Genomic DNA, 21,470 nt, shown 5'->3' with positions numbered 1-21,470 from the left:
ACTACATCCTAGAGTTCTAAAGGAGATAGCTGAAGAAATAGTGGAGGTGTTAGTTATGATCTTTCAAAAGTCACTGGAGTCAGGGAAAGTCCCAGAGGATTGGAAAATCGCCGTTGTAACCCCCCTGTTCAAGAAGGGAACAAGGAAAAAGATGGAAAATTATAGGCCAATTAGCCTAACCTCGGTTGTTGGCAAGATTCTAGAATCCATTGTTAAGGATGAGATTTCTAAATTCTTGGAAGTGCAGGGTCAGATTAGGACAAGTCAGCATGGATTTAGTAAGGGGAGGTCGTGCCTGACAAACCTGTTAGAGTTCTTTGAAGAGATAACAAATAGGTTAGACCAAGGAGAGCCAATGGATGTTATCTATCTTGACTTCCAAAAGGCCTTTGATAAGGTGCCTCACGGGAGACTGCTGAGTAAAATAAGGGCCCATGGTATTCGAGGCAAGGTACTAACATGGATTGACGATTGGCTGTCAGGCAGAAGGCAGAGAGTTGGGATAAAAGGTTCTTTTTCGGAATGGCAACCGGTGACGAGTGGTGTCCCGCAGTGTTGGGGCCACAGCTGTTCTCTTTATATATTAACGATCTAGATGACGGGACTGGGGGCATTCTGGCTAAGTTTGCCGATGATACAAAGATAGGTGGAGGGGCAGGTAGTATGGAGGAGGTGGGGAGGCTGCAGAAAGATTTAGACAGTTTAGGAGAGTGGTCCAAGAAATGGCTGATGAAATTCAACGTGGGCAAGTGCGAGGTCTTGCACTTTGGAAAAAAGAATAGAGGCATGGACTATTTTCTAAACGGTGACAAAATTCATAATGCTGAAGTGCAAAGGGACTTGGGAGTCCTAGTCCAGGATTCTCTAAAGGTAAACTTGCAGGTTGAGTCCGTAATTAAGAAAGCAAATGCAATGTTGTCATTCATCTCAAGAGGCTTGGAATATAAAAGCAGGGATGTACTTCTGAAGCTTTATAAAGCATTAGTTAGGCCCCATTTAGAATACTGTGAGCAATTTTGGGCCCCACACCTCAGGAAGGACATACTGGCACTGGAGCGGGTCCAGCGGAGATTCACACGGATGATCCCAGGAATGGTAGGCCTAACATACGATGAACGTCTGAGGATCCTGGGATTATATTCATTGGAGTTTAGGAGGTTGAGGGGAGATCTAATAGAAACTTACAAGATAATGAATGGCTTAGATAGGGTGGATGTAGGGAAGTTGTTTCCATTAGCAGGGGAGACTAGGACCCGGGGGCACAGCCTTAGAATAAAAGGGAGTCACTTTAGAACAGAGATGAGGAGAAATTTCTTCAGCCAGAGAGTGGTGGGTCTGTGGAATTCATTGCCACAGAGGGCGGTGGAGGCCGGGACGTTGAGTGTCTTTAAGACAGAAGTTGATAAATTCTTGATTCCTCGAGGAATTAAGGGCTATGGAGAGAGAGCGGGTAAATGGAGTTGAAATCAGCCATGATTGAATGGTGGAGTTGACTCGATGGGCCAAATGGCCTTACTTCCGCTCCTATGTCTTATGGTCTTATGTACTCGTTGGAGTTTAGAAGGATGAGGGGGGATCTTATTGAAACTTACAGGATACTGCGAGGTCTGGATAGAGTGGACGTGGAGAGGATGTTTCCACTTAAAGGAAAAACTAGAACCAGAGGACACCATCTCAGATTAAAGGGACAATCAGAGATGAGGAGGAATTTCTTCAGCCAGAGGGTGGTGAATCTGTGGAACTCTTTGCTGCAGAAGGCTGTGGAGGCCAAATCACTGAGTGTCTTTTCGACTGAGATAGATAAGTTCTTGATTAATAAGGGGATCAGGGGTTATGGGGAGAAGGCAGGAAACGAGGGTGAGAAACATATCAGCCATGATTGAATGGCGGAGCAGACTCGACAGGCCTAATACTGCTCCTCTGTCTTATGGTCTTATATCAAATTGTCCACATTAGCAAGTTTGCTTCATTCAAACTTTTGATTCCAAAAGATAACTATCTACTTACAGATACAACCACTTTTACAATTTAAAGTAAATTATATTTGGCTGGAGGTTTAAGGTTATCTCATAGCTGGTCACTGGAAACAAACACTTAATTTTAATCTTCCTTTTGTTCCAAAGTATCCTGTTTGATTTTCTCCCATTATTTCAAATATAGTAAATATTACTCCATGATAAGTTACTGTTGCACAAAGTAGCATGAGGCTGCACTGCACCAATTTGCTGAACATTTTAAATGATTATTTGAAATCCATCAATACAGCACTTCAGTGCCATGTAAATGGATGAGGGGAGAGAAAATATGGTAGCTGGATTGGCTGTTGACTCCAAGGTAGGTGGGATATTGTAAGTTGTTGAGAGAAAACAGAGTGGTTATAGATAGGTTTGGTGAGTGGGCAAAAACTTGGCAGGTGGTGTACAATGTGGCAAAAAATGTGAACTTGTTCACTTTGGCAGGAAGAATAGAAAAGCAGTATACTATTTAAATGGAGAGATCCTGGTACATGAATCACAAAAGGTCAGTATGCAGATACAGCAAATGATTAGAAAGGCAAATGGAATGTTGGTGTTTATTGCAAAGGGAATGGCATTTAAAAGTAGGAAAGTTTTACCGCAGCTTAATAGGGCATTGGTGAGACCACCTCTAGAGTTCTGTGTATGGTTTTGGGTCTCCTTATTGGAAAAAGGATATAAATGCACCAGTGAGAATGTTCACTTGACTCATTCCTGGGAAGAGGGACTTATCTTTTGAAGAAACGTTGAAGAGGTTGGGCATAAAGCCATAGGAGTTTAGAAGAATGAGAGGTGATTTTAGATCCCGAGATAAAAAAAAAAAATTACTGAGGATGCTGGAATCTGAAAAAAAAAGCAGAAAATACTGGACAATCTCAGCAGGTCTGATAGCATCTACAGAGTCAATCAATCAAAAGGGAGCTAATGTTTCGAGTCTGGATGACTCTTCGTCAAAGATGCTCCTGAGGGGGCCTGATACCAGGAGGATGTTTCCTCTTGTGGAGATTGAACTAGGGGACACTATTTAAAAATAAGAAGCCTTCCCTTTAAGACAGAGATTTAAAAAAAATTAAAAGTACCTAATTCTTTTTTTTTCCCAATTAAGGGGCAATTTAGCATGGCCAATTCACCTATCCTGTACATCTTTGGGTTGTGGGGGTGAGACCCACACAGACATGAGGAGAATGTGTAAACTCCATAAGTACAGTGACCCGGAGCTGGGATCGAACCCGGGTCCTTGGTGCTTTGAGGCTGCAGTGGTCACAACTGCGCCACCATGTCGTCCCTTTAAGACAGAGATGGGGAGAGATCCTTTCTCTCAGAGGATCATTGGTCTGTAGTATTCACTTCCTTGGAAAGCAATGGAATCCATTCAAGGTGAGTTAGATAGTTTTTGGATCTACAAAGGTGGGGTGGGTTTGAGAGGGGCAAAAAGTGGAGCTTAGATAAGAATCAGATCAATCATTAATGCTGGAGTAGGCCCGAAGGGCCAAATTACCTACTCCCAAATCCTATATTCCTATGTAAATCATAGTTAAGTTTCAGTAAAGAGTAATGGCAAGCATGTGCACTTTTCACAGCAGTACATAAGGGTGTTTTCTTACCCAAGAACCCAGTGATATCTCTATATATGTAGAGTTTCTATTTTTCCTCGTAAATCATGGAAGATGCCCATCTATACAATTGTTTATTCTATCTTCCAAACTTTGTAGGGCACTTTAAGCTTCTACAATAATTCTGATTTCATAAGTCATAAATGACATTATTTGTAACTTTGACAATTGTGCATTCTCCATCCTCATTCTTTTCAGCCTCACTATGGCCTTTGGTTGAAGACATAGGAACACAGTCATCCTCCTCCTCCAACACCTTTTCTATTGTCTCCTCACCTACTTCCATTTATCCATCCAACCATAGCCAGGATATCGCAATGGCTGCTCTTCACCACAGATCGATCAGTGATCCCCCTCATCTACATGCAATTTCATGATAATATAATTCAAAGGCGCAGGGTCACAGGCATGCCACCTAGCTCTACCTCCACCATTTATCCCACACCTTCAACTCGGTCTTGTCAGCCTCCTTGCTTGCTCCCCAATACTGAATGTTTTGACCGGAAGAAATTGCAATAACCCTAAACCATCTCCCTCCTCAAAACCCATCTCATTGACCAAACGGCTAAAAGACATGCAGATTCTGTTTTCTTTGGCTTGGCATCCTTTTTTATCTGGACTACACTTCTGTGAAACACTTCGGGGTACTTACTTGCATTAAAGGTGCTACTAAAATGCAAGTCATCGCTGAATTATCACTATCCCGGAGAACAATTTCAGAATGTCATCAATGCGCTGAATACCATTGCCACAAAAAAAGTGATGGTGGTGTCTGGATGAAGCAGTGAGTAGGCTTTTGGGATCTTGGCTCAAATCCTGCCTCGGCTGACAGCCAGGAAGCCGAACCTGCCTGTTAACTATAATAATCTTGTAGCAAATGGTATTTGAGCCTCCTAAAACTATTTGGGGATGGGCCTGTCACACAAGACAGCGCCTGATTTAATAGGCAGTCAAAGACCATACATTCCAAATATCACTGGCATCAATCGTGAAATACAGAGAAAACTTTCCCAGGTTGTTAGGGTAGCATTTCTTCCAAAGCAGCCTCCTCCTAAACATCCCATCCCACCCCTCCTCCTAAACATCCCCCTCCTAAACATCCCACCCCTCCTCCTAAACATCCCATCCCACCCCTCCTCCTAAACATCCCACCCCTCTTATCCACACAGCAACAAAGTTTGGGCCTACCTTCACCATCAGCCGACGAGACGAAGGTGAAGTCCCCATTGCCGGGGGTGAAATGCTGCCGCGGCAAGCCGCTGCTGTGCGAACTCATGGCGCCGGTACCGCTGGCGGGGGGGGGTAGGGGGAAGCGGGCCGGGACTCGAAAGCCCGCGCGACCTTCCGCCGTTTACCGTCCGATCGCCTCGCCCACCGCCGCCGCCACCCTGGCTTCCCCGACAACGTCACAGAGAAGCCGAGCACCTCCCTGGCTGAGCGCGCACGCGCAGAACCGCCGCAGCACGCGGCCGGATCAGGTGATCCCCTCTCAGCCGAGCGCCTCCCTGGCTGAGCGCGCATGCGCCGAATCTCCCCAGCCAGCTGCCGGGTCATGTGACACACTCAGCCGGACCCACCGCAGCCAGCCCACGTCCCAACACCACGCTCTCCCATTGGACCTCGCGAACGACCAACCGCAATCCGCCTTGCTAGTCTACAGTTTTGGCGGGTAACTATCGAAGCGTTTTTAAATGTGTCCGTCTGTGTACCGGAGGTGAGTTTTGATACCCGACAGTGCGCGGAATGATGACAGGGGTCTATGTTTACAAAAGAAAAAGTGGGTACCCCCCAAAAAAAGAGCCTAGGGAATGGAACGGTTTACAATAAGATCGATTTAAACGGCCCCGCTCGGGGATATCACCGTCTGCTGATGTGAGTGGGAGCCGGCTGGGCTCAATGGCGGCAGGGTGTGTGTGGGGTTGTTTATTTTTAATGTGACTGCATGATAAAACTGCTTCTCGGGCTGAGTTCGATCCGGCCTCTCACCCTTGACCATGGGTTTCAATCAACCCAGAGCAGCCGGTAGTTTCTGCGCCCTGGCTGCTGTTCCAATCATCGCCAATAACAACTTGTATTTGAATAGCGACTAACACACTAACCTTCCTCCTGCCAGACAGCTTCAGGGGAGCGTTTTGTGTTAACCAAAATCTGGGATGCTCAAATGGCCAGAGTTACTTGAGCGCAGATGGTTCTCATTGGCCTTGTACCTCTTGTGGTGTATTTTTCCCCTTATTCCAATAAGGGCCATGATGTGGAGATGCCGGCGTTGGACTGGGGTGAGCACAGTACGAAGTCTTACAACACCAGGTTAGACCTGTTGGACTTTAACCTGGTGTTGTAAGACTTCGTACTGTCCAATAAGGGTGGCACGGTAGCACAGTGGTTAGCACTGTTCCTTCACAGCACCAGGGACCCGGGTTCGATACCTGGCTTGTGCGGAGACTGCACTTTCTCAATGTGTCTGCGTGGGTTTCCTCCGGGTGCTCCGGTTTCCTCCCACAAGTCCCGAAAGATGTGTTGCTAGGTAATTTGGACATTCTGAATTCTCCCTCTGTACACCCGAGCATTCGCCAGAATGTGGCGACATGGAATTTTAATGTAAGCCCTACTTGAGACACTAATAAAGATTATTATTAATATTGTATCATTGCATGCCCACTTTTATTGTGCATTACTTGACCAATGTGCCAGCATATGCAGAGTAATAGTAAAATAATTAACACAAGAATTGAATGGATTGTTGCTATGGACCAGTGGGTAGAAGAATAATGTGTTAACCATTGGCTTGAAGTATTGAAATAAGATGGTTGTGTTTACTGAAGGCAATCAATTTAGAGGGCAATGTAAACTTTAGTGTGAAACTTCTGTTGAGAAGCATGCCAAATTTAATTGGGTACCCAATCAGATAACAAGTACTTATGAAATGAGAATTGTAAGAAAACCAGAGACTGTTTAAAATATTAAGCAGACCAGACAGCATTGGTGCAGAGAAACAGTTAGCTTTTCAGATTGATTACCCTTCGAAAGTCATGGGGTGTTAGAAATAGCAGTTATATTTTAATCTATTTAGTGAATGCAAAGTCTCCAAGTCAAACAGATTCTTCTGGTCATGCTGTGTGGATAGGCCTCTGTTGAGTCTTGTAGGTTGGGCATTCTTCTATGATGTGGTGCATAGTTTGCTCTCTTCCACAGGCCCATTTGGGGGGGGGGGGGGGTGCTAATGCCCAATCTTTGGAGGTTGGCCAAGCAGGGGCATGCCAGTCCTGAACCTGTTAACGGTTGACCACCCTTTTCCTTGGAAGATTGAAACCAGGCCGCTGTTGTATTGGGTTTGAGACCAGGTACTTGTTTGTCCTGTCCAATGATTTCCAGGAGAAGTTTTGTGCACTGCAACTGACATGAAAGTTGGCCTGACATGTTGTAATAGTGGAAGCGATTTGGGGTATTGAGTCATGATTATCTTAGAATCATAGAACAAAGAAAAATACAGCACAGGAACAGGCCCTTCGGCCCTCCAAGCCTGTGCCGACCATGTTGCCTGTCTAAACTAAAATCTTCTACACTTCCTGGGTCCGTATCTCTCTATTCCCATCCTATTCATGTATTTGTCAAGATGTCCCTTAAACATCGCTATCGTCCCTGCTTCCACCACCTCCTCCGGCAGCGAGTTCCAGGCACCCACTACCCTCTGTGTAAAAATATTTACCTCGTACATCTCCTCTAAACCTTGCCCCTCGCACCTTAAACCTATGCCCCCTAGTAATTGACCCCTCTACCCTGGGAAAAAGCCTCTGACTATCTACTCTGTCTATGCCCCTCATAATTTTGTAGACCTCTATCAGGTCGCTCCTGAACCTCTGTCGTTCCAGTGAGAACAAACCGAGTTTATTCAACCGCTCCTCATGTCAAAAAGCATTTAGATGGTTACATGGGTAAGATGGGTATAGAGGGTTATGGGCCAAGTGCGGGCAACTGGGACTAGCTTAATGGTAAAAAACTGGGCGGCATGGACTGGTTGGGCCGAAGGGCCTGTTTCCATGCTGTAAACTTCTATGATTCTATGTGTACCAATGTTTACACAGGAGCCTGCTTTCACTTCAATTGACTCATCTCATTCTGCCTCCATATCCTTTATCTTTCTCCTTTATCTGCATCAAGACTTTCCTTAAATGTGTCAATGTTATGTGCTTTTTAAAAATAAATTTAGAGTACCCAATTCATTTATTCCAATTAAGGGGCAATTTAGCATGGCCAATTCACCTACCCTGCACATATTTGGTTGCGGGGGTGAGACCCACGCAGACACGGTGAGAATGTGCAAACACCACACACAGTGACCCAGGGCTGGGAATTGACCCGGGTCCCTGGTGCTGTGAGGCAGCAGTACTTTTCTTTTATAAATTTAGAGTACCCAATTTTTTTCCCCCCCCAATTAATGGTCAATTTAGTATGGCCAATCCACCTAATCAGCACATCTTTGGGTTGTGAGGGTTAAACCCATGCCAACACTGGGAGAATGTGCAAACTCCACTCAGACGGTGATCCAGGGCCGGGATTCAAACCCGGACCCTCAGCACCGTAGTCCCACCGTGCGTGAGGCAGCAATACTAACCACTGTGCTGTCTGAAATGTTATGTGCTTTTCAGCTATTTTATCTGAAAGTGAGAGTTTTGCATTGCTGACACTTTCTATGTAAGAAAATCCCTTATTTGATCACTTAGTGGCTATCTTATATGTGTGTCCTCTTGTTCTGGACTTGCCTTCAAGTGGAACAATTTACCCACATCCATCTTGAAATCCTTTGTGATTTTCAGGATTTCAATCGGGATTTCTGTTAACCTTCTCTTCCAGAGAAAGATCCTCAGGCTATGCAACTTTTTCTGATGGTTGCATCCCCATAATATTGATAGCATCTTGTAAATCTTTTCTGCATCTTCTCCAATGTTTCACTGTCCTTCAAGTAATGTGGATATTAGATTTGAACACCATAATCCATGATTGTAAACTTGAAGTGACACCGTAGTGAAATGGGAAAAGAGATCACGCTGAGGATTTGAGTGGAATTGACACAAAGAATGCCTATTGAACTCTCATGTTGCAATGTTGTTTTGATTTTTGTCTAAAATGTTCCTCTGACAGTGTTTTTAAATTTTTTTAAAAATCTTTATTGTCACAAGTAGGCTTACATTAACACTGCAATGAAATTACTGTGAAAAGCCCCTAGTTGTCACATTCCGGTGCCTGTTCAGGTACACGGAGAGAGAATTCAGAATGTCCAAATTACCTAACAGCACGTCTTTCGGGACTTGTGGGAGGAAACTGGAGCAGACTCCACACAGACAGTGACCCAAGCCGGGAATTGAACCTGAGACCCTGCCACTGTGAAGCAACATTTCTAACCACTGTGCTTGGTTGAAATATCACTGGAGTTTGTGCGAGGCCCACAGTGGGGCTTAACCTGCAACCTTCTGAGTATGAACCAAGGCGCCTCTCTTCTCTCTCACCCCCCCCCCCCCCCCCCCCCCCCTCCCTCCCCATTTAATATCTCAAAACACATTTGGAAACTGGTGAGTAGTAATGGGAGTGGGTTGATTTTATTGTTAAATGGGACAGGTTCTATTTTTCAACTATGTTTTGGAGTCTCGGTGCATTACCGCTAGGGGCAGCACAGTAGCATTGTGGATAGCACAGTTGCTTCACAGCTCCAGGGTCCCAGGTTCGATTCCGGCTTGGGTCACTGTCTGCGGAGTCTGCACATCCTCCCCGTGTGTGCGTGGGTTTCCTCCGGGTGCTCCGGTTTCCTCCCACAGTCCAAAGATGTGCAGGTTAGGTGGATTGGCCATGATAAATTGCCCTTAGTGTTGGGTGGGGTTACTGGGTTATGGGGATAGGGTGGAGGTGTTGACCTTGGGTAGGGTGCTCTTTCCAAGAACCGGTACAGACTTGATGGGCCGAATGGCCTCCTTCTGCACTGTAACTTAATGATAATCTGTGAGCTGTTTAAGTTGTAACCACTTTTGTTTCTGGTATAAAATCCTCCACTTAACTGTATCGAATTTTGAAATATTTATTGGGACTTTAGATTTGACTTGGTTGCAGGCATTTTGACTTCAAATGCTGTTCAAACTACAACTCATCTATTTTAGCCTGGGAGTACTTGTGAAAACTTTGATTCTTCAACAGGAGTGTAGATGAACCATGGGGATTCAAGGGTTGTTGCAGTTTGTTAAGGACGCTTCAGAACCAATCCATATCAAGAAATATAAAGGACAGACTGTCGCATTAGATATGTATTGCTGGCTTCATAAAGGAGCTTTTGCGTGTGCTGACAAATTAGCAAAAGGAGAACCGACTGATCAGTAAGTCCTTTTGCCTTCTTTGAACTTGTATTTACTTCCCCATGAAATGCTAAGAACAAAGATTAAATTTGCATGTGTTCGGTGGGTTTTTCTATTTTGCATAATAAATGAAATGAAATGAAAATTGCTTATTGTCACAAGTAGGCTTCAAATGAAGTTACTGTGAAAAGCGCCTAGTCGCCACATTCCGGCGCCTGTTCGGGGAGGCGGTTACGGGAATTGAACCGTGCTTGCTTTCAAAGCCAGCGATTTAGCCCTATGCTAAACAGCCCCTGATTTTATTGGTTAAATAATAGCATCCTACAGGGGCTGAGGGCTAAATCGCTGGCTTTGAAAGCAGACCAAGGCAGGCCAGCAGCACGGTTCAATTCCCGTAACAGCCTTCCCGAACAGGCACCGGAATGTGGCGACTAGGGGCTTTTCATAGTAACTTCATTTGAAGCCTACTTGTGACAATAAGCGATTTTCATTTCATTTCATAGCCATGTGATTAAAAAATAGCTCAACTATGGTAGATTTAATCCACATGCAAGATTTTTAATTGGAGACGTCATCTTTTAAAATTATTTTGTCTTGAAATGCTGACCACTCAGATGCAAGAACACAAAATAGCAATTTCAAGATTAATGGGATGGGAAGATATGGAATCTATAAACACTCAATTAAGCAAAATATTTCATTTTGATATTAAATGTTTTTCTAACGTATGAGACTCCTGAGTGCAATACTTTTTATAGCAGTCTTGTTCCAGTTCCGAGTGAGTCTGCAGCACAAAAGTGCCCGTACTCAAGCATAAAATTGGCAATATCACGACTGAAGCAATAAAAATAGTTGACTTGAGTATTGTCAGTTCTTGTATGCTGCACATGACCATGGAATGCTTTACTTCCAGCATTTTCCACTTTTATTAATCAGCAGGTCAGGTAGCATCCATATAGAGAGACGCAAGAGTTGATGTTTCAAGTCGATGACCTTTCATCAAATTGGCATGGTTTATGCTGATTGCAGTATAAGACTTTTTATCAGAATGTTTTTCATTTCCACCGCTTAATTGTATTTGTGAATCATTCTAATACTACCCACGTGTTTTGTTTCAGATATGTTGGTTATTGTATGAAATTTGTTGAAATGTTGGTCTCATTTGGAATCAAGCCAGTCTTGGTTTTTGATGGATGCACTTTACCTTCTAAAAAAGAGGTTGAAAAGGCTCGAAGATTGTAAGTAGTAAATTTACTAATGTCTACTGCAAGTTTTAAGGCTCATGTGATTTCTTAGATTTATTTTGTTTTTCCAGTACTTGGAGAAAGCTAGGTACTTCACTTGATACTTTTACTTAAGCTGAGAAACATAATCATAGAATAGAATCCCTGCAGTGCAAAAGGAGACCATTTGGCCCATCGAGTCGGTACCGACCCTTGGAAAGCGCACCCTACCTAGGCCCATGCCCCCATCCTATCCCAGTAACCCCCACTAAACCTTTTGGACACTAAGGAGCAATTTAGCGTGGCCAATCCACCCAACCTGCACATCTTTGGACTGGGGGAGGAAAGCGGTGCACCCGGAGGGAACCCACACAGACACTGGGAGAAAGTACAAACTCCACACAGTCACCCGAGGCTGGAATTGAACCCGGGTCCCTGGCCCTGTGAGGCAACAGTGTTAATTGCTGTGCTGCCCTTGCTAATGTTTTTTTTCCAATTATTACAAATTATATTTTTCTTTATTGAAATATCAAATTGATCTGTGTACAAATTACTTTTAACATTCCTGAGGACTCTATTATTGAGCATGAAATCTAGTTATTTCATGCAATATGATGTTGATTCCTTTTGCTCAGCAGCAGTCATCTGCCGTCATGTGCTACTGTACTAATTTGTGTCACTTATCTGCACAGCTGTTCATGCATGTGGTTTAGAAACATTATGCTTGGGTGGTTTTCTGCATTACAGACGTAGGCAAGCAAATTTGCAGAAAGGCAAGCAACTCCTCCGTGAAGGGAAGTCGGCAGAAGCCAGAGAGTGTTTTACTCGTTGTGTCAACATAACACCTGCCATGGCTCATGAAGTCATAAAAGCAAGTGATTTCAGGTTTACTTTCCACTTCTCTAACTTGTCCATAGAGCTCTACGTAGATTCTGCATTTTTGTCTCAGTGATTTTTCAGACCGTAATTTGGACTATTCAAAAAATATTGTGCGCATACCAGTTTTAGCAATTGCATAGAATGTACATCACAGGCATAGGACATTCATCCCAAATGGCTTATTCCAGTGACAGGTTTCACATCAACCCCCTCCCACTAATTGATCTAATTCTTTCTGAACACCCTTGCAATCTTTCTCCCCCTCATGGACTTATCTAGCTTCCTCTTCAAGGCATTAATGCTTTTACCACAACTACTCCACATTGTAGCATTTATCACATTCTCACCACTCTGGGAAAAGATGTTTTTCCTGATGTCTTTATTGGATTTATTAGATCGTAAGAACGTTTATTTAAATAAAAGAATAGTCCATCCGGCCCTTAAAGTCTGATCTGCTATTCAATACAATAATTGAACGAAGATCAGTGAGTGGCTCATATATTTATGGCCGTCTGTCATCAAACCCCAGAATAATATAAGACTGGAACGCTCTTTTCTCAAGGAAAGAACCCCAGCCTGCTTGTTATAACCCCTCATCTTTGGTATCAGCATTGTTGATTTTTCTTTACTCCACCTCTAGTGCCTTTATATCTTTTTTTTGGTAATATAGCGACCAGAATTATGCATGGTATTTTATATTGATGTTTTAAAAACAATTTCGAGTGCCCAATTCATTTTTTCCAATTAAGGGGCAATTTTAGCGTGACCAATTCACCTACCCTGCACATCTTTTGGGTTGTGGGGGCGAAACCCACGCAAACACGGGGAGAATGTGCAAACTCCACACGGACAGTGACCCAGAGCTGGGATCGAACCTGGGACCCTGCCGCCGTGAGGCAACACTGCGCCTCTGTGCTGCCCAATATTGATATATTTTTATTTGTATCAATTTATAAAAATTTATCTCTTCCCCTCTTGCCGTTACCAGCTTAAAAATTATTTTGATTTGATTTATTATTGTCACATGTATTAGTATACAGTGAAAAGTATTGTTTCTTGCATGCTGTACAAACAATGCATACCGTACATAGGGAAGGAAGGAGAGACTGCAGGATATAATGTTACAGATATAGCAAGGGGTAGAGAAACGATCAACTTAATACGAGGTAGGTCCATTCAAAAGTCTGATGGCAGTAGGGAAGAAGCTGTTCTTGAGTCGGTTGGTACGTGACCTCAAACTTTGGTATCTTTTTCCTGACGGAAGAAGGTGGAAGAGAGTATGTCCTGGGTGCGTGGTGTCCTTAATTATGCTGGCTGCCTTTCTGAGGCAGCGGGAATCATAGATAGAGTCAATGGATGGGAGGCAGGTTACCCAGAGTTTGCCTATGGAGACCCATGAGCAGGATTTGCAATTCAGCAATATGTAAAATAGATTAATAGAAGTGAATTTGTAAGAAGGGAAGAGTAACACTTTTTAAATAGAATGAATTGCGTGAAGGGCAAGATATGGCTTGAGGGAGAAATTAAATACAGGTACTGACATACAAATTATACGAACAGCATTTTTAATGAACCCTTGTAAAGGCATGCAATTTGATAAATTTATTTAAACAATTTTTAAATTGATTGCAAAGTTTACGTGCAATTTGGCATGATGCTTTCACTTTATTCAAAGAATTCCTACAGTGCAGAAGGAGGCCATTTGGCCCATCGAGTCTGCACTGACCCTCTGAAAGAGCACCCAACCTAATACCACGCCCCCATCCTATCCCCATAACCCAGTAACCCCATCTAACCTTTTGGACATTAGGGGCGATTTAGCATGACCAGCCCATCTAACCTGCACATCTTTGGACTGTGGGAGAAAACTGGAGCACCCGGAGGAAGCTCACGCAGACATAGGGAGAACGTGCAAACTCCACATAGACAGTGACCCAAGGCCAGAATTGAACTGGGTCCTGGTGCTGTGATGCAGCTGTGCTAACCACTGTGTCCCCTCTTCTCTTGGAAAATTCCTGGCCTTTGGCTGCCTAATTTCACAAACAAGGTTGCGATGTGTAGACATTCGTACTGCTGTTCTGGCACAGCAGGTATTGTATACTAATTAAGGCATTATTCGATTAATTGAAGGTAGCACTGAGGGTTTCGAAGTTTCTACAGAGGAACGGAAGAAATCCTCCCTCGTCTCCTCTCAGACATTACCTTTTAATTCATTTCAACATGGCATTAGAGATTGCATTATCCATAACGAATGGCAACGAGGAAGAACAAAGACAAATTGCTTTAAAAGAGAGGTTTAGTTCTGACAATTTAAAAAAAAAAAACACTTTTGTATCAATACAGGCAGCAAGAGCAAAGGGAATGGATTGCATTGTAGCACCTTATGAGGCAGATGCTCAATTGGCTTACTTAAACAAGATTCATATAGCTCAAGCAGTAATTACAGAAGATTCCGATCTGTTGGCATTTGGATGTAAAAAGGTAAATGGAAGTGCTTAAAGCAAATTTTCTTCTTTCAAAGGGACACCTTTTTTTGTCAGTTTAAGTTTTTGTGTCGTGCAGGTTTGAGTAGTTTGACTGTCCCACCATGTTGGGCAGGAAACTGTTTTATTATTTTTAAGGGGAAGGAAAGTCTTGGATCTGTATTTAATGGACAAAGTTATTCAATCTTTTTAAAATCCTTCTCAGCCCGCACACAAGCAGACTTTTTTTCTCCTTCCTGACTGAGATTGGCTACATTAACACCAATATGGGATCAAACCCGGCATCGGCATTTGCCTGGTCTGTATGGCTTAGGCCACCATCTGGCAGATAATTAAGATTACCCATTTTAACTTGTCTGATTGAGATTGTCAAATTCTTTGCAATTTAATGTGGGATTTTACCCACCATGAGCTCATTTATGGATGCTTCAATTCATTTGTAAAAGCCCATTGCCACTATGAGAATAAGCCAATCAGGATAGGCACTATTTGAATACTGGAATAAAAATAAAATAATTTTGTGATACTTTTCACTGCACTTTTAGGTTGTATTGAAAGTGGACAAGAATGGAAATGGCATCGAAATTGACCAGGCTCGGTTTGGCAAATGCAAGCAGCTGGGTGATATTTTCACTGAAGAAAAGTTCAGATATATGTGTATTTTATCAGGATGTGATTATTTGGCATCTATTCATGGAATTGGTTTGGCTAAAGCTTGCAAGCTGCTTCGCATTGCCAACAATCCAGATATCATTACGGTGGGTCATTGAACTTGTGCTGATTGTACAGCTGGTAAAAATAATCCAAAGGAGGGTGTGCATGTATGAAATACTTATGAAAAATAATCTAATAATGCTGAAGTCTTTAGGAAGTTTTGCTGAACTAAAACTGAATATTGTTTAGAATACCTGCACTGTATAAAAGAAGAAAACAAAAATGAATAGGTGAAGCTAATTAGCCCAACAAATTGACCAGTAATCTCCATGGAGATCATTGTGACTTTGGAAGAAAAATAAAAACAATTGGCCTTTCGTGTAGATTTGCTGGGGTTATAGCAAGAGGTTGGGATCCCTTGTGGAGATTCTTACCCATCCTCCCTCTTGGACAGTTTGCACTTTTTAATGGTGTACCCGTGACTTATTATAGAGTTTGGTTTTATATTCTTATTTCATGCTGTTTTTAGTGAAACCTTAAGTGTCACTATTTCTTATTATTTTCACTGAATAATAAAATCTAGAATTTGACATTAATTTTTTTAAATTAAGAGGCAATTTAGTGTGGCCAATCCAACTACCTGCCACATCTTTGGATTGCGGGGGTGAGACCCTACGGGGAGAATATGCAAACTCCACACGGACAGTAACCTGGGACCAGGATCGAACCGGGGTCCTTGGCGCTGTGAAGCTGCAGTGCCAACTACTGCATCACTGTGCCACCCCAGAATTTGACATTGTATTCCAAAGCCATTTATAGAAGTGTTTTGTCTAGTGGTTATCTTTTCAGCAATGTTTTTTTTAATGAATTTAGAGTACCCAATTATCTTTTCTCCATTTAAGGAGCAATTTAGCGTGGCCAATCCACCTATCCTGCACATCTTTGGGTTGTGGGGGTGAAACCCACGCAGATACGGGGAGAATGTGCAACCTCCACACGGACAGTGACCCAGGGCCGCGATTCGAACCCGTGTCCTCAGCGCCGCATTCTCAGTACTAACCACTGCGCCACATGCCGCCCCTTTTCAGCAATGTTAGTGCTTCATCCAACTCGGAGTAACCTGATGCAGGCTTGGTGAATGTCCAATCTCATTTTTACCATCACTGATCTATTGATCTAGCTTGATATTCCAACATTGAATTGGCCTTTCCTTCATCACCTTTGCCATCTGAACAGTGGCAAGTTTGCTATTACTTCCTGGCACCTATTCTCCAAATTTCCTTGTGCTCATTCAATTTCTATTTGTAGACAGCACGGTGGCGCAATGATTATCACTGCTGCCTCACGGCGCCAAGGTCCCAAGTTTGATCCTGGCTTTGGGTCACTCTCCGTGTGGAGTTTGCGCATTCTCTCCGTGTTTGCATGGGTTTCGCCCCCACAACCCAAAGATGTGCTGGGTAGATAATCCCCGCACCGGCCTCCCCGAACAGGCGCCGGAATGTGGCGACTAGTGGCTTTTCACAGTAACTTCATTGAAGCCTACTTGTGACAAGCGATTATTATTGGGTTGATTGGCCAGGCTAAAATTGCCCCTTAATTGGGAAAAATTAATTGGGTACTCTAAATTTTTAAAACTGGGCACAGTGGGTTCGCCCTGCTGCCTCACGGCGCCGAGGTCCCACGTTCGATACCAGCTCTGGGTCACTGTCCGTGTGGAGTTTGCACATTCTCCCCGTGTTTGCGTGGGTTTCGCCCCAACAACCCAAAGATGTGCAGGACAGGTGGATTGGCCACGGTAAATTGCCCCTTGGAAAAAATGAATTGGATACTCTAAATTTAAAAAATAAATAAATAATGAAATGTAAAAAAAATTATCATCTATTTGTAGTCCAATCAAACATGTAGTAATTTGTTTTATGTCACTGGATTTAATTTGCTTGCTAAATTCGCACAACCAATTTAAAATCTTTCTGTTAATATTTTGTTGCATCCTTTTTTGCTACTGCTCTTATTTTTAGTTTCAACATTGAATTATATGTGGATGTGAATTATGAGCGTGTGTGCGCTTGTACATTAAAAAGAAATATATATATTTTTATTATCCATTTTCACATTTTCTTCAATTTACACCCCACCAACAAACAGTAAACGGTAACGAATACAATGTCAATCCCCCAACCAACAACAACGATCCCAGCCTCCCACCACCTCCCAAACAACGGCCCACCTGACAATATAAGCATCAAATAAAACTAAACCTCCCAAGGAGGAAAAAAGAAAACGGAATCAGGAATCGCCCTTGGTCACCGTTTACATATACAGTCCAACCCCCCCTAATATTCAATGCCATCCAATCCCCGAAAGAGTACCATGAATGGCACCCATGAATTGTAGACACCCCCCCTCCCAGAATCCTCCCCTGCACTTCCTCTTGTAGACTCCTCCCCCAACCTCAGTTCCTTCCCCCAACTTTTCACCCCGGCTTAAACGGCCAGCGTGGAGGCCCCCTTGCCCGGTCCCAGGAAAACCAAGAAATCCCCTTTCGCACACAACCCCAGCATACACACCCAAACCCCAAAGAACCATCATTGCAAATGAAAGTCCCAACTCTTCCCTTGTCCAAATATATACAGCGTCGACTCGTTTAATACATACACCAACACGCAGTGGAAAAATAAAGTTACATGAGTCTACATCGGTACACAACCCGCTCTCAGTCCCATTTCTCAATTCTGCCACAGTCCTTCTGCCTTCGCAAACTCCTCCGTTGCTTCCACCGTCCCAAAAAGTCCTTGGATTTGTAGGTCACCCTCAACTTAGCTGGGTATACTATGCCACACTGCACCTTGCTGATGTACAGTGCCTTCTTCACCCGGCTGAAGGCAGCCCGCCTCCTCGCCAGCTCCACCGTAAAATCCTGGTATATGCGTATATCAGCTCCAGCCCACTGCACCACCCGCTTCTGTTTTGCCCAGCACAGGACTTTCTCCTTCACACTGTACCTACGGAAACACACGGGTACCACTCTTGGCGGCTCACTCGCCTTTGGTATAGGCCTCCACGACCAATGAGTCCGATCCAGTTCGTATCGAGAGGGATCGTCCCCCAATAGCTCCGCCAACATCGTGGCAAAATACTCCGTCGGCCTAGGGCCTTCCACCCCTTCGGGCAGACCCACGATCCTCAGATTCTGCTGTCTGGATCTGTTTTCTAGGTCTTCCATTATGGCTCGCAGACCCTTGTTGGTCTCTGTCACCTTCCGCAACTCCTTCCCCATCGAGGTGAGTTGATCACTGCTGCGATAATACCTCTTCCACTTCCTTCAGTGGGCTCTGCCGCTGCGCTTGATACCGCCGCCCTCACCGGGGCAATCGCCTCCTCCACCAGCACTTTCAGTACCGCCCCCCATCTCTTCATTGCTTCCATGTGCTTTGTGAACTGTTTTTCACGTTCCACAACCATCACTTTGGTCGTTTCTTCTGCTGTGAGTGATGAGGCCTCCTCTGGTGCTCCAGCCTCCGCTTTCCTTACAGTTCCTGCACTGACTTTTCCACTCACCGGCGGACTTTCATTAACCCCCTTTTTCACGGCCGTTTTTTTCCCCAAGCTTGGGCATTTCTCCTCCCTGTGCCTTCTTGCAGCTTTTTCAACCTCCGCTGCCCCTGGGACCGGGTGTTAAAACCCCAAAATTTCTACTTCCGAGTGGGAGCCCTCCAGTGTGCGGCTGCCTCCCATCCACCGTCACCGGAGGTCGTGTGTGTTTGTATATACATGTGTGGATATATAAAAACAACAGCACTCTGGTCCTCCTGCAGACTGCGTAATAACTTCCTATCCAGTAGCAGTAAAATTAATCTTCAATTCTGCTGTTTAATTGAGTTATAATTTTATTTGAGGCTTGAATTCTTCTTGAAGGTGTAGAAAGTATTTTGAACAAGCTTTGTATCCAACCTTAACTTCTGGTTCCCCCATTCATTCTTTTCATCACATATAGGTGATCAAGAAAATGGGACAGTATTTGAAGACCAGCTTGACCATAACAGACGAATACATAGATGGATTTGTTCGGGCAAATAACACATTTCTGTATCAATTGGTGTTTGATCCATTGAAACGGAAACTTATTCCTTTAAATGCTTACTCTGATGGAGTCGATGCAGGAACACTCGACTATGCTGGGCAGTATCCTTCACATACTTCCATATTTGTTCGTTAGCCTCCACCAATTAGCTTTTAAATCTTTTCATGACGCAGAAAAAACTGACTGCTCGCTGTATGGTAATTTTTGGAAGGGCACAGCGGGATGTGTGTAGAATGACAAAGGAGAGCAGGCGCTGTTCACAGCACAACAGAAATTGGCAAGTTTGTCCAGGCTGTGTGATCACCCCACCCTCTCCCCAATATGCATAGTATAGAATTCCCATAGTGCAGAAGGAGGCCATTTGGCCAATTGAATCTGCACCGACCCTCAAAGGGCAACAAACCGAGGCCCACTCCCCTATAACCCCACTTAATTCCTCCTCATTGGACTGTGGGAGGAAACCGGAGCACCCAGAGGAAACCCACACAAACATGGGGAGAAAGTGCAAACTCGACACACGGTCACCCAAGCCCATAATTGAACCCGTTTCCTGGCACTGTGCGGCAGCAGTGCTAACCACTCTTCTCGCCATATAACCAGAACGTGTTGCACCATTTGCCATCTGGTTTTGCAAACGTTCTGACAATCAAATGAAAAGAAACAAGTTTGAACTCAAAACTGACATCTAGTTAGAAATTTATTTGCAAATGTTTGTGCAGCCTAATTCTCTGCTGTTGTTGACTTCACTAGTTTTTAACTAATTTGTTTAAAAAATATAATTTGCAGTATGCTGCAACTGCCTGGGGTGTATTAGCCAATAATGTGTGACGTTGGATAAGCGATATTACACTATAGGTTTTTTTTCCATTTGTGTTTGTTATTTGTATTTTTTTCCTTAACGTGGCTACTTTTAGTCACTTTGGTGATGAGAAAGCTCTTCAGGTAGCTCTTGGAAATATAGATGTTAATACTTTGGAAACCGTAGGTGACTACAACCCATGTACTTTCCAGGTAATGTGCAAGCTACCCAACGATTCCAAGTTGCCGGTAACAATTTTTAACATAAAGTCAACTAAATCCCGTTTAAAGTTTATTACAATACAATATTGTATAATATCTTTTATAATTCATATCTGATGAGCAAGAGGGCAAATAAAGTTAATTGTACAAAATTCCCATTTTAATGAGCTTTTAGCGCCTTTTTCCCCCCTGCTATGTTGGACACCATCTCCCAAGTATGCATTTTTACTCCTATCCTGAAGCAGTTCTGTGTATATAATCCTATCAATTAGAGTTTAAGGCCAGGATCTTTCAGCCCCTTCACGGTGGCTTTTCTAGTCCTGTTGATTGGCAGTGGAGTACTTTAAGTCATATGTAAATGTAATTTGCTTGTTTCTTTTTTGGTTTTTCAAAAAATTCTGATGTATAAAATTTGCGTTGCATTTTGTTTTCTATCAGCTTTCAGCGAAAAGGTCCTGTGGGTGGAATGATACAGAAATCAATCAACAGAAAGTGCCACATAAGCTCAGTATATGGAGCAAAGAATATAAACCACATGAAAATCAGCTATCAGTCCCAAGGGCACAAATATCACCAGAAAAACCCTGCACTAGAGGTATCGAGAAAGTGATTAACATCAAAAGATTAAAACTTCCCAATCGGGAGATGATGGCTAAAAGAGCTAGAGAAGGTAATAAAGATCTGACTTATTTCTTTTCCATTTGCTTCATTCTGAAAATTAGCCCCTCAAGCAAAGTAAATTAAATATTCTGGAATAAGTACTAATTTAGGTAGCTGCAACATCACCGTTCCTTTGTATGCATTTGTACACATGATACTAATCATGTGACAGCTGGGAGCAAATCTTAGCAACCATCCCATCCCAATTACCCATTCATTGCTGGAAATCCCATAGAATGGGTCAAGAATACCTGCCCAGCTCTCCGTCTCCCTCTAAAATATCTGTTTACTCATGACTTAGACTCACAGCCTCATTCTGAATGGATTCGTTGATATTGTTGCTTTGAAAATTTGGTTCATAGTGGGTGCTATCTTGCCCTGTACTGAAATTATCCATAAAAACCACTGCAGTGGTGGCATGACCTTTTATCACCAGAGCACACCTGGATGTCTGCTGCTCTGGACCTAATCTTCGGAGCACTTCAAGTAATGCCACCTCTCTTG

General features: G+C 43.4%; 2 protein-coding genes across 6 annotated transcripts in view; one reads left to right on the top strand and one right to left on the bottom strand.

Annotated features, from left to right (window-relative positions):
- The window catches only part of yipf4 (Yip1 domain family, member 4), a 34,628-nt gene extending 29,607 nt beyond the window's left edge, over window positions 1–5,021 (bottom strand). The window contains exon 1 of the mRNA XM_072512188.1: window positions 4,817–5,021. Within this exon, the coding sequence (XP_072368289.1) occupies window positions 4,817–4,904 (88 nt within the window). The 5' untranslated portion in view covers window positions 4,905–5,021. The remainder of the gene's footprint in view (window positions 1–4,816) is intronic.
- Window positions 5,022–5,221: 200 nt separating this feature from the next.
- Window positions 5,222–21,470, top strand: part of exo1 (exonuclease 1) — a 31,238-nt gene continuing 14,989 nt past the window's right edge. The window contains exons 1-9 of one of the 5 annotated variants that reach the window (XM_072512152.1): window positions 5,222–5,342; window positions 9,812–9,987; window positions 11,085–11,204; window positions 11,937–12,064; window positions 14,416–14,549; window positions 15,097–15,309; window positions 19,200–19,387; window positions 20,201–20,297; window positions 20,745–20,976. In XM_072512152.1, coding sequence (XP_072368253.1) covers window positions 9,827–9,987; window positions 11,085–11,204; window positions 11,937–12,064; window positions 14,416–14,549; window positions 15,097–15,309; window positions 19,200–19,387; window positions 20,201–20,297; window positions 20,745–20,976 — 1,273 coding nt within the window. In that variant the 5' untranslated portion in view covers window positions 5,222–5,342; window positions 9,812–9,826. Of the gene's footprint in view, window positions 5,343–9,811; window positions 9,988–11,084; window positions 11,205–11,936; window positions 12,075–14,411; window positions 14,550–15,096; window positions 15,310–19,199; window positions 19,388–20,200; window positions 20,334–20,744; window positions 20,977–21,470 lie in introns of those variants that run through there. The other 4 variants (XM_072512146.1, XM_072512160.1, XM_072512178.1 and 1 more) reach the window with 4 other exon arrangements.

Source organism: Scyliorhinus torazame, chromosome 1 (genome assembly GCF_047496885.1).
Source record: "Scyliorhinus torazame isolate Kashiwa2021f chromosome 1, sScyTor2.1, whole genome shotgun sequence".
NCBI classification, from domain to species: Eukaryota; Metazoa; Chordata; class Chondrichthyes; order Carcharhiniformes; family Scyliorhinidae; genus Scyliorhinus; species Scyliorhinus torazame.
The sequence above is the reverse complement of the archived record's forward strand: the minus strand, read 5'-3'. Positions and strand labels throughout refer to the sequence as shown.